The sequence below is a fragment of the Ursus maritimus genome, unplaced genomic scaffold (assembly GCF_017311325.1).
Source record: "Ursus maritimus isolate PB19 unplaced genomic scaffold, ASM1731132v1 scaffold_2, whole genome shotgun sequence".
In the NCBI taxonomy this organism is placed as follows: Eukaryota; Metazoa; Chordata; class Mammalia; order Carnivora; family Ursidae; genus Ursus; species Ursus maritimus.
Window position 1 is genome coordinate 3463220 of NW_024424452.1, and position 12781 is coordinate 3476000.

General features: G+C 50.7%; 1 protein-coding gene across 1 annotated transcript in view; it reads left to right on the forward strand.

Moving 5' to 3' along the window:
- Window positions 1-12781, forward strand: part of LOC103670078 (protein sidekick-1) — a 118019-nt gene that overhangs the window by 103971 nt on the left and 1267 nt on the right. The window contains exon 22 of the mRNA XM_040634716.1: window positions 319-448. Coding sequence (XP_040490650.1) covers window positions 319-448 — 130 coding nt within the window. The remainder of the gene's footprint in view (window positions 1-318; window positions 449-12781) is intronic.

A 12781-nucleotide genomic window follows, 5' to 3' on the forward strand; every position in this document is an offset into this window, starting at 1 on the left:
GGGGGGGGGGCATCCTACATCCCTCTCCGGAGCTATAAAAAGAAGGCATATCTCATGCGGGGCGGGGGGCGTGAGCTCGGGAGACCCCGTCCACCTCCCCCACTGGCCCTCTGTGGGCTGGCGGCGCACGTGGGATTAGCGAATTCCTGCTGCACGTGCCATCACGCAAAGCTGTGGCGGACAGACCGCCAGCCTGGATGTCCTCTCACCAACATGACAGTAGCCACAGGGTGGATCAGGAGGCCCCCAGGGGAGGTGTCCGCGGCCCAGAGCTGCCCTGAGCCTGAGTTTGTCCCTTGCGGCCCGTCCCTGTCCTAGGTCCCCGCCCCGGCCCAGCCCTGGCGGGCTGCACTACTCGGACGAGGACATCTGCAACAAGTACAACGGAGCTGTGCTGACCGAGAGCGCCAACCTCAAGGAGAAGTCGGTGGACGCTTCGGAATCCGAGGTCAGTGGCTACAGCCGCCATCCCCTGCCCATGTGACGAGCCCTCTGCCTTCCTGAGGCACTGCCTCTCTGGTCCCGTCTGTCTCCAAGCCGCTCCAAGCAGCAGGGCCAGTGGGAAGTGACTCCCTTTTGTAAATGAGGAAAGTCCATGCTTAAGCTCCTTCAGGCCTGGAGGTCACGGGTACTGGGCCAGCTCTCAGATCAATAGCTCGCCCAAAGTGGGTTCTGATCCTGAAGCCAGCTCACTTTCCGTTTGGCTTCCAGAAATAAACCGTGTTTTCTGGTGGTGACCGTAGAACCTGACCTCTAGACCCCAGCTGGAGGGGTGGATGGCCTGAGGCTGCAAAACCCACCAAACCCAGGACCCCGGCCCCGGCAGCCCCTTCCCCTCCCACCTGCCCTGCTTCCTTGTGCTGAAGGGGGACTTAGCCACTGCCATTCTGGGACCGTTAGAGGGTCTGAAAAGGTCTGATTTGTCCCCATCGTCACTGATGGACCAGGGAGATATTGCCCCTGAGGGGGTGCCCCCCTCCCGGAACCCATGGGCCTGCATATGTGAGGTCTCCTGAGCGTCTGAGTGTTCACGCGCGGAGCTGAGCCCTCCTGGGGGCAAGGCGTCCGTCAGGGAGCAGGCAGGGGAGGACCTCATCCGAGGGCAGCCATGGGAGGCTTCTGCAGGGGCTTAGCACCCCCACACCCCGGCCGCTAGGAGGTGCCTTTCCCCACAAGGGTGCTGCCTCAGTACCTTGCATTTACGAGCAAAACCAGCTAGAGCAGCAGTTAGAGAGGTGGCTCTCCATCGTCCCAAACTCTTTTGTTGCACGTATGCCAAGTCTTGAGAGAGAAGAAAATCACCAAGCCATTTGCTGGACACGCAGGCCTGCCCCACCTCTTGGCATTCATACGCTAAATCAATATTTAATCTAAAATAAGTCTCACCTTCATTTGGACCTGAATTCAGGCCTTATTAAGCCCTGGGGCTCAATAAAATGGCTTCTTTTAAACTGTGCTTTGTAGATGAAGTCCAAGTGAGACGGGGCAGCAGGTGGGTGTCCTGTGACACCGCGTCCGCTCCGCTCTGAGCTTTCTGTTTACAAAGGACCCCGGGCGCCCTGTCTGTACCGTAGCCTTGGGCGTGGGGAAAACAGCAAGCAGCACCGCAGATGTTCAGAAAGGTACATTTGTCTGAAATCAAGGGGCTGTCAAGTGAAATGCTGCAAAAATGACTTGCCTTTTTGTAATAAGGAAATAACAGCTTTTCTGGAGCTGTTCCTAGCTGCTTGCCCCAAAAGCCGCAAGTTGGGAATGAGTAGGACGGCCTTCCTGCAGACACCGTCTGTGCCGCCGTTAGAGATGCGTTCTCAGGGCCCCTGCCCGGGGTCTGTCCGTCATTCCAGGGCCTGCGGCTGTTCAGGGCTCGCAGGCCCCCCAGACGGGGCTCACATCCCTCACACATGAGCCCTGCAGGTCGAGCTCGTGAGGGTCCAGCGGAGGGTAAGCACTAACTGAGCACCTACTATGGACCAGACACACTCATCTCATGCCAGCCCCTGAAGTAGAGCGATTTTCCCCCTCGGCCAGCCAACAAGACTGAGTGTGAGGTCATGCAGGGCTTGGCTGCGCCCCGGTCTCCGCCGTCTCCTCCAGCTCATACTCTGGGTCAGCAGCCTGAGTGCGATACATGAATTCTGAACCCTCTGTTAGTGAAAGCATTCTCAAAATGGGTTGACGGACCGCATTCAGTCTGTTTCTCTTCTCACACATGTGGGGTGTTTTGAGATGCAAATTCAGCTGGTTTTTATGGAGGATTATTAAATGAGCTCGGCATATGCACGCATGCATACACACGCACATACATGGATTTCTACATACAAACACACACAGGCACAGAGGGTGGAGGAGGGAGGGAGGGAGGGAGGGAGGTGATGGGGGTAGGGAGGGCAGAGGGAGGAGGACAGGTGTCAGAGAGAGGGGTGTGGAATTCACACTAAATCCTGCAAGGAGGTTGTCATGATCCTCGTATATAGAGGACGAAGCCAAAGCTTACACAAAGTTTTATGTCTTCCCTGGACATGTGCTGGTGGGGGGCAGTGTGGGGGTGTGGTGCTTGAGAGGCAGATCTGAGCACCGGGTTTCCAGTTCCATCCCTCCAGGCAGACCTACTGCACAGAATCGAGTTGTCCTAGCTCTAGCACTATGGCTAAGCACAAGCCCTGTACTGGGAGGAAGGGGCTTCTTGTATAATTCCCACGGGTGCCTCTCGTGGTTCCTAATGCTTTTTGGGTCAGGGGCTCTATCAGACACCTGATGAGAGGTGTAGACGTTCTCTCTAAGTATGTGCAGAATTTCACCTAGGATCTGGGGGACCAGACCCCCAGAAAGCTCTGACAGTCACCTCCAGCTGAGAATTCCCATGCATGGGTTCTGTCTGCCCCCTGGGTCCTTGGGTAGATACAGTGAGGCCCGTCTTTTCTTCCAGAATTCTTCGCTTTATAATCTTGCTGGGTCCTGTCTTTGAACCTTATGCATTTGGGAGATTTGTAGGCACTAAATATTCACAGGATCCCAAAAGAGGGACCTGGGGACGTTCATCATCTCAGAAGTGCCAGCTCAGATGGGAGAGTTTGCTTTGAACCACGTTTATTAAACAGCTTGATTGGGATGTAAGTCACATACCACACAGTTCACCCATTTGGAACATGGGTTATTTAGGAGTGTTTTTAATTTCCTCATATTTGTGAATTTCCCAAATGTCATTCTGTTATTGATTTTTTAAAAATTTTCTTCCATTGTGGCCCGGGAACATGCTTCGTATATTTTCAATCCTTTTAAATGTATTGAGTCTTGTTTTATGGTCTGTGCCGGAAGAATATTCCATATACACTTGAAAACAGCGTGTCATTTTGCAGTTGCGTGGAGCACTCCATACGTGTCTGTGGGGTCTGGCGGATTTATAGTGCTGTGGAAGTCACCTAGGTTTTTGATCTTCTGCCATCCACTAATGTATTGAAGTCTCCAACTAGTATTGTCGAATTATCTATTTCTCACTCCAATTCTGTCAGTTTAATTTTGTGTATTTTGGGGCTCTATCTTCAGGTAGATATATGTTTATAATAGTTATATCTCCTAGATAGACTGACCCTTTCATTAATACGGTATGTCCCTCTTTGTCTCTGGTAACAATTTTGTCTTCAAGATTGTTTTGTCTGATATTACTCAACCACTCCAGTTTTCTTTTGGTTACTGTTGACATGGTGTATCATTTCCATTCTTTTACTTTCAACTTGTTTGTGTCGTTGAATCTAAAATGTATCTCTTATAGATAGCATGTAGCTGGGTGCATATCAGTTTTGTTCTGCCAATCTCTGTCTTTTACTAGATTGTTTAATCCATTCACATTTAATGTAATTACTGCTAAGGTAGAATTTACATCTTTTATATGTCTCATATCTTTATTTCTCTTTTTTTCCCACTTGCTTTCTTCTTTTTTAAGTGAAAATTTTCTAGTGTACCATTTTAATTTGCTTGTTTTTGCTTTTACTCTATTTTTTTCAGTTTTTTTTGTTGTTGTTGTTAGTGGTTGCTCCCGTATCAAGATTTACTTAAGATTTATGCTAGGGGTGCCTGGATGGCTCAGTTGGTTAAGCGTCCAACTCTTGATTTCAGCTTAGGTCATGATCTCAGGGTCCTGGGATGGACCCCCACATCAGGCTCCATGCTTAGCGCACTCTCTCTCACACACACAAATAAGTAAATATGTCTTAAAAAAAAAGATTTATCCTAAATCAGTGACATATAGAAACTTATTCCTATATAGCTCTATGGCCTCCTCCCCTTTCTGTGCTATTATACATATTATGTCTGTATATCCATACTGTTACAAACTCAGGAATACATTTTTATAGTTACTACTTTACAGAACTATATGTCTATTAAGGAAGTCGAGAAAGGAAACGAGAGCAAGTATATTTCTGGAGTCTACCATGTTAGCCTGTTTATGTACTTTTTCTGATCCTCTTCATTTCTTCCTGTGGATTCAAGTCCATCATTGGGCACCATTTCTTCACCTAGCTGCTTCCTCTGTGCTATTATTGTTAAATATGTTACATTTTTATACATTATAGGCCCAACAATACAATCATACACATATTGTTTTATGCAATTGCTTTTTAACTCCAATAAGAAAAGCACAGAGAAGAAATAAGCCATCATGCTGTCTTTTATAATGACCCATGTGTGATCACCTTTGTTGCTACCATCTGTCTTTTCGTGTGAATTTGAATTTCTGTCTGTGTCACTTGCTTTCAACCTGACAGTCTTCCTTCAGGATCTCTTGTAAGGCAGGCTGGTCAGCAATGAATTTTCCTGTTTCTGTTTATCTCATTATGTCTTTATTTCACCTTCATTTTTGAAAGTAGTTCTGCTGAACGGATTCTTAGTTGGCAGTTCTTATTCAGCACTTTGACTACATTGCCCCATTGCCTTCTGTCCCCCCAGCTTTTTCTGATTAGAAGCCAACTCTTAATATTATGTGAGTTCCCTTGTCCATGATTTCAAGAGTTTCTGTCTTTGTGATTTTGACTGTGAGGTGTCTGGGTGTGAACTTTGTTCCATTAATCTTACTGGGAGTTTATGGAGCTTTTGGGGTGTGTGGATGCTTTTGGTCAAATCTGGAAAGTTTTAAGTCATTTCTTCCCCTGTTTTTTTCTGCCTCTTTCTTTCTCCTCTCATCCCAGTCCTGTCATGACTGTCTCACGTACCAGTGCTCTGTACATTTATCAGATTCTCTCTTCTTTTGTTGTTGTTCTTTCTTGTAGGTGTTCATTCTTTTTTCTCTGTGTTTCAGATCGCATAACCTCTGTCGATATCTCCCCATGCCCTGATTCTTTCCTCTGCCAGACCCAGTGTATGTGGGGCCCCTCTGGTGAATTGTTCATTTTGGCTATTGTATTTTTCAACACCAAAACTTCTCATTTGGTTCTTTTTAAATAATTTCTATCTCTATTGATATTCTCTGCTTGGTGCAATATTGTCATCTGACTTTCATTCTTTAAACACAGCTTCCTTTTGTTCTGTGAATATATTATAACAGCTGCTTTCAGAGCTTTTGTCTGCCGTCATTCGGGCCTCCTCAGAGGCAGCCTGCTTTTTGCCCCATGTAGGGCACACACTGTCCTGTTTTGTTTTGTTTAATAGGTCATTTTAGCTAATATATTGTACCAACTCAAAATACTGACATCCCCCACCCCAAGGATTGTTCTTGCTGTTTGCTTATTTGCTTATTTCTTATTTAGTGACTTGGCTGGACTAGTTCAGTGGAAATCTGGTTCCTGCACAGTGTGGACTCTCTGATGCCGTTCCTGAGAGGTGCAGCCTTGGGGATGGATTCGGGCCCCCTGAATACAAGGGATGACGATGGTCCCAGCCAGCCTGTCTTTGTCTCTGTTTCTCACTCCCGTTAAGATTCTGGGTGGTCTGTCACTGTTGGTATCACACCCAGCTCTTAACCTCCAGCACTCGCTGGCTGTATTATTTTTCACGATGCCCCGGGCTAGACATTACTCCAAAGCTTGATCCAATTAAAGTGCAGCCCTTTTGCAGGGGCAAGATGTTGTCACTCTGAATTTTGCTCTGATCCCAAGAGGGCTCTCCTGAGCTGTCTCTCTTTCCCTGGTTCTCTCTGTTCAACTTCTGGCTGGTTTATTGCTTCACCTGTTACAATCACAGAACTACCAGCTTCCTCTTAATTTCTCACCTAAAGGACTCTGGACTCCATTGTTTTCAGCAATGCCCTTAGGCATGCTCTGTTCCCAACAAAGCCATTCCCCTTAGGGGAGCTCCAGAGCTCTCTGTCCTAATGGACTGTCTCTCCCGCCCTGTGCAGGACTTCTGTGTCGCAGCACCAAAGCTGGGGGTGGGGACAGTGGCTCTTCTCTCATAGTGACACACCAGCTGTGCAAGTAGGGCACTGGGTGGAGATGGTAGTCCCTGGGCTTCCGAGCTTGCCCCTCCCAGTGTCAAACATCTTCCCTACAAGCTAGCCGAGGCAGGAACGATGGGGCCTCAGAATTCTCACCCCGCCACAAGTGGTGTAGATCACCCAGCCTACAGGTGAAGACAGGGTGAGGAAGGGAACCCAGTTCTTTGGCCATACCCCCCTGGGATAGAGCTTCCGTCACGCTGAGCTGGGGGTCAGGGGTGGGGGGTTGATGCAGGTCACAGTTCAAGTGCCTCCGACTCTTGCTGCTCTTAGTGAAATTTAGATTTTTCTGGAATAAATCTTTCTCCATTTGCTATATGTCCTTGCCACTATTTCCAGAGACTTTAAACGCCTATTTATAAAGTAACTTTCCCCAGTTAAATCATTGTCCCACCAGAAGAGAACCTGCTAGCTCTTCACCAGCCATTCTGGAAACATTCTTTCCATTCGTAACTGGTGGTTCTGAATCATATTCACAGGGGAGAAGCATGGGCTTCCTAAATCTGGCAGTGATGACTTCTGGCCTGGTCCCTGAACGCCAAATTCACAGAAACAGAGTCAACATATGGAACTGTAGACAGAGCCTCAGAGAGGTGTCCCAAGTGTCCCAGGGAGACTGACCCAGGAGTGGGCAGCAACGCAATACACCAGGGGCACCTATCTCAAGTGGGACTTGGATTTAGATTTCAGATTTTAAGCCTCCCTACCAAAGGCAGCTTCTAGGTTTGAATAGACTGCACGCTGAGATGTGAGGGGTGAAGAGTAAGGCACATTCTGGGCCCTGGGTTTGATGCCCTCCCCTCCTGCCCACCCTTCTCTGCAGAGCCCCAGGAAGTTAGGAGGCAGAAACCCTGCCAGGTCTTGGCTGGAAGAGCTCTTCTGCGAAGCTAATGTTTCACTAAGGAACTAGTGATGCTGTCCCTTTCTCCCCAGGGTATTTTTTTTTTTAAACCAGTTTCAGGAATATTGCTGAAAGGAAATTCTGCGAATGGGTTCCCAGGAGCCCCAGAACCTGCCTGATCGGAGCCGCTCTGAGTCGGGCCGTTGGTGTCTCCCGACACACACAGTGGCTCTCTATCTTTCTCCAGTTCAGAATAAGAGGGTCAGTCACTGGGTTTTCACACAACTGCTTGTGAACTCTATCACAAGGACCACTATTATTATAATATAGGACCACTATTCAAATCGCACGATGTAAACTGTTTTCAAAATCCAAATCAACAGTTTTCAAAATCTCTCCTCCTCCCACCACCTTAGACCAACCCCCTCCTACCTAATTAATTCCCTAATAATATTTGACTCTTTCATCTTGCTAATATAATACCGGAAGTGTGGAGATGACCTCTATTAGCTGCTTGCCGGGCGTCTGTGTCCCTTTAGAAACTGCCACCACGTCCGATCACCTGCTGTCCTTCTCTGGTTTCCTGGGAAACCAACACACATCGCTACTTCATATCACACAGGAAACTTAAAAAAAAAAAAAAAAAGGACCCTGCAGCATTGCCTTTTTGTCAATAATTCTAACTCACTAAAATACATCCCTATTAAAAAATAATAATGTCATATAAACAATAAACGGAGCAGGCAGCAGGAGGAAGGACGGCATTTTAATTCAGTGCTCTCTTGCGGAGATAATGCCGAGGGCTGAGCAGGAACCAGGAGGCCGGGCCTACGTGTCACTTGACCCTCCCCTCTTAGGCTCCAGTCTGTCCTATCTTTCTGCAGGGTGGTCTTCTCCTCTCACAGGGGCTGTTGGCTGGGTCTCTGGGCCCTGTCCACTCAGGGCACACAGCTGGCCACCCAGCTTTGCCACATAAAGAACTCTGCTCTTCCAGATGCAGTGCAAAGAGTCCCAGGGAGGACTCTGATGGGCTCAGCTGAAGTCACGTGTGTGCCCATTAGCCAATCACCGTTTAATGAGGGATAGGCCATTCAACCTGTGGACAAGGACAGGCAGAGAAGGATCACTTCGTGAAGTCTGTTCGGGAAAGTCAAAGCCCAGACATGCACATTGGGACATCACTGTGAGCCAGACGACCACCCGAATGTCTCCTGCTGGGGCCTCTTCTCAGCACCCACATCTGTCACAGACCCCTCTCTCCGTAACGTAGGACTCTGAGGTCTTTGGTTGAGAAAACACTAAATGATGTAGCTTCTGAGCCGTCTCCAGCAAGACAGTATTGTTCCTCAGGTAAACAGGCGTACGGGCATGGGGCACGGGACGCATCCATCCTCTAAGCCAGGCTGGATGTGCCCTTGGAAAGGCTGCCTCCTGCAAGGACGTGGGAGTCCCTTCTAGGCCAGACTCCCCCTCCTCCCCCGGCTGCCACCTGGCAACCGTGAGCCCAGCTTCTCCATGACCCAACAGCTGCAGGAGGTGGGGTGGGCAGGGGTCGCAAGATGGGGGAGAAGTGAGTGCTAGACAGGTCTGCCGAAGTGGACTACTGCGTGTGGCCATTCCCCCCGAGGCAGAGAGCTGACCCTTTACACAGCTGTGCTGGAAGGTATCCGGACATGTTTCTAAAGAGGCTTTATTTCTACCACCTGTTTTTTTTTATATAAAAATTTTTTATTATGTTATGTTAGTCACCATACAGTACATCCCTGGTTTTTGATGAAAAGTTCCATGATTCATTACTTGCGTATAACACCCAGTGCACCATGCAATACGTGCCCTCCTTACTACCCATCACCGGCCTATCCCATTCCCCCATCCCCACCCCCCTCCTCTCTGAAGCCCTCAGTTTGTTTCCCAGAGTCCATAGTGTCTCATGGTTCATTCCTCCTTCTTTTTACCCCCTCCTTCTTCCCTTTCTTCTCCTACTGATCTTCCTACTTCTTATGTTCCATAAATGAGTGAAACCATATGATACTTGTCTTTCTCTGCTTGACTTATTTTCCTTAGCATTATCTCCTCCAGTCCCATCCATGTTGCTGCAAATGTTATGAAATTATTCTTTTTGATGGCTGAATAATATTCCATTGTATATATGGACCACATCTTCTTAATCCAGTCATCTGTTGAAGGGCATCTCGACTCCTTCCACACTTTAGCTATTGTGGATAATGCTGCTATGAACATTGGGGTGCATATGGCCCTTCTCTTCACTACGTCTATTTCTACCACCTTTAGCTATGATACCAGCACTGGGTCTGGCCCAGCTCTGTCCCCGGCCAGTATGACCCGGCAAGGGTCGCATGCTTATGTGAGTCTCAGTCCTTTCAGACACAAAGCAAGGCAATTGAATCCAATTGCTCCTTCTCACATTTTTGCTCACGGGTATCCTTTGTGGTTGGGTCGGATGGTGCATGGGGTGGCCTCCAAGCACAGGAGGGTACAGTGTGAAGAGGGTGAAAATCTTGAATCTTACATTCAGTCTTCAGATAACCAGAACCCCTGACCCCAGTTTGTGGGACCTGCTGTCATCATCTTGAGTGTTCTATGCCTTTCTCAAGAGGGGCCTGCCCTGACACATCTCCACGTGAGCTTTTTGCTCCTGAGCTTGCAGAACTTAGAGCCGAGATGGGTGTGTGAAGGAGGGACAAACCCAACTCAGGGGCCGATAACATAGATTCCACCTGTTCCTTCTGCTGACCTTTGTCCCTGTTCCTGCCTGTGTGGGTATACACAGAGCTTTGCCTCCTAAGCCCCTCAAGGCCTCTGGAAAACAGAATTACAGGTGCCCCATCTCCTATCTGCACAGCCCGAGGCCAGAGCCATCGAAGAACTCAGCATTTTTCGGGTGTGGGAATACATTGAACATTAGGTCACATCCCCGGCAGGGTCAGGGCAACAATCTCCAATCAAACACATTAGCATTTCTGCAGCACAACTGAACACTTTTCACACTAAATAGTTTCACATCAGTTCAGCGCGGGGTTAGCTGCCAAATTAGCCCAACGCAGGTCAAGCTTGGCCACCAGATGAGTTACAAAACCAGCTTTTGGTTTTCAGAGCACGGTGGGTCTGGGAGTGACCAGGGGGTTGCGAGTCGGGTCAGCCGACACGAAGGAGGGGCTGCAGCGGACAGAGCCGGAGGCTCTGGGCTGCCAGGCTCGGGCGCGGCTCCCACCCCGCCTGGGACAGTGGGCCGCTGGCCTGCTCTCTCAGCCTCTCTCTTCATCCCTAAAATAGGAATTAAATCCGCAGCTCACAGGCCGCTGTGCAGTGTCAGAGGCTGTGCAGGGGCCACTCTGTATGCAGCAGCATCTGCTAAGAAGCAGCTCCTCTTGTCCCTATTGTCACCATCCCTGTCCGATCGTGGGGGAGCCGGATCCTCCCTGTGTCCCGGGATGTGTCAGGAGGGGACCTTCCACAGACCCGCACCTACGTGAGCTCTGACTCAGTGAAACCCAGAGGAACCAGGGATGCCTCCAGCTGCCGGCAGCTGACTGTGCCGTAGCACAAACAGTTTACATCTCACGTCCTGAGAAGTCCCCACTCTGTGAATTACTGCTACTTTCCTGTAAATATTCCAGCGAGAGCCAGATTTTCAGTCTGTGTCTGGAAAATCCCAGGAGTCTGCAGCTCCTCCCCCACCCCGAAGTCCACAAGGGACTTCTGCCCACTTTGACAGGCTTACAGGACACAGCACCGGCTCCCTGGGTGGAGGACAGCGTTAGCCCCCACATCGAGCTTCCTGCGTGGGGGTGACATGGGCCATGCCATCCCCATCGGATGAGGGAGAGTGGCTCAGAGCACCAAGGGACCGTCTCTGGCTTTCATGAGTCTCTATACAGATGACACATAGAATGGGGGCCAGCAGTCACCTTCCCTGCCCTCACTCCAGCCTGGCCACTGACCAGAATCCTCCCGGAGCTTCTAAGAAATGCACATTCCTGGGCCCTGCCCCAGACCCTCTCCATCAGGACAGCAGAAAATACACCCAGTAATCTGTGCTCTCCCAAAACTTCCCTGGTGATTCCGAGACAGCCTTTGGGGGCCCCCTGACCCCCTCTGGGGAGAGGAAAAGGGTGGAGCTCAGGCACTGGAGCCCGGAGGGGAGGCATGCAGAGTGTCAGGGACAGAGCCCAGCCACGGCATCTTGGAATGGGAGAGGCTTTACCCAGGCGCAGGCTCCTGTCCCCCCCCCCGCCCCCGAACGTGAAAGGCTGGCAGGCACATGTTTCTGGACCCATTTTTGGCATATTTGAGGTGTCCGTGGCCTCTGCTAGGTCCCTGGTGGCACAGGGAGGAACCCACTGTGGTTTCAGGGTGTGTGGCATGGGTATCTCTCTGTGAGGCCAGGCGGCAGAGCCTGGCCAACCTGTGGACCCCATCCTGGCAGGTGGCAGGGTTCCCAGGGGTGCAGGAAGGTCCCAGGGCCACACAGCATCTCTGGGGCAGGGAAAGGGGGAGCCTCCACTGTCCACTGGGAAAACGGCCTCTGCCCACCTGCTCTGTTAGCAGTGCTTCCAATGGTTTAAAATCAACCCCAAAACCATGAAATAGAGTCTTGCTTCAAGAAAATGAACATAGAAACGACGTGGACTAAGCGTTCTTCATGGAAACTGCAGATTTATTCTATAAAAAGAAAGGGAGAGAAACCCTCTCAGCCTGGCCTTCACGCGTCAACAGGGCGGGCTCTTCTGTACGGCCCGGTGAGGGGTCGGGTCTTTCTCGGGCCTGGGGAGCCTGGGCTGGATGGCTCCGTTAGACCCCACGGCTCACTAGGGCCTCGTTCCTCAGCAACCTCCCCCCAGAGGTCCGCATGCAGGCGACAGCACCTGGAGATCTGAATCCCATGGAGGGTCCCCGTCCTCTCCTCTAGGTGTACTCAGGGCCAGCTCCCTGTGGTCTGGGGCAGCCTACACCGTAGGCTCGGGTTAGCCGAGGACAATGGGCCTTTCATACTCCCCCTACCGTGCAGGACTTCTGTCCTGTAGGACATGGAGCACCCCCTTGAGGTTCTGTAGACCCGTCCTGGGGCCGAAGTGCAGTGTAGACCCCTCCTGGGACAGGCTCAGACACACAGTGGTTCAGGAGCAGCTGGGACAGGGCATTGTCCCCGTGTGAACGCAGTGGAGATGCTGAGCTCAGCTAGGTGTCTGGGGGGGGGTCAGAAGGGGGAGGTGTGGGCGCACCTTGTGTGGAGGGTGGGAGTGGGGGGAGGAAGGGAAAGAGGGTGGGAACTGACACAAACCTTTCCACTTTGGGTGGCCAATGCTGGTCCTACCTCCTGACCACTGCCTGCCTCAGCCCTGCTGCCTGTGGCCGCCTCCCCCAGAGGCACCCTTCCCCTGTGACTACGCTCCCCCTGTGGCCACCGGGCCCTCCGTGGCTGGCCCCCCACGCTCCCCTGTGGCTGTCCTCCCCCTCCCTCCAGGCCACCCCAGCCCCTCCCCCATACCCCC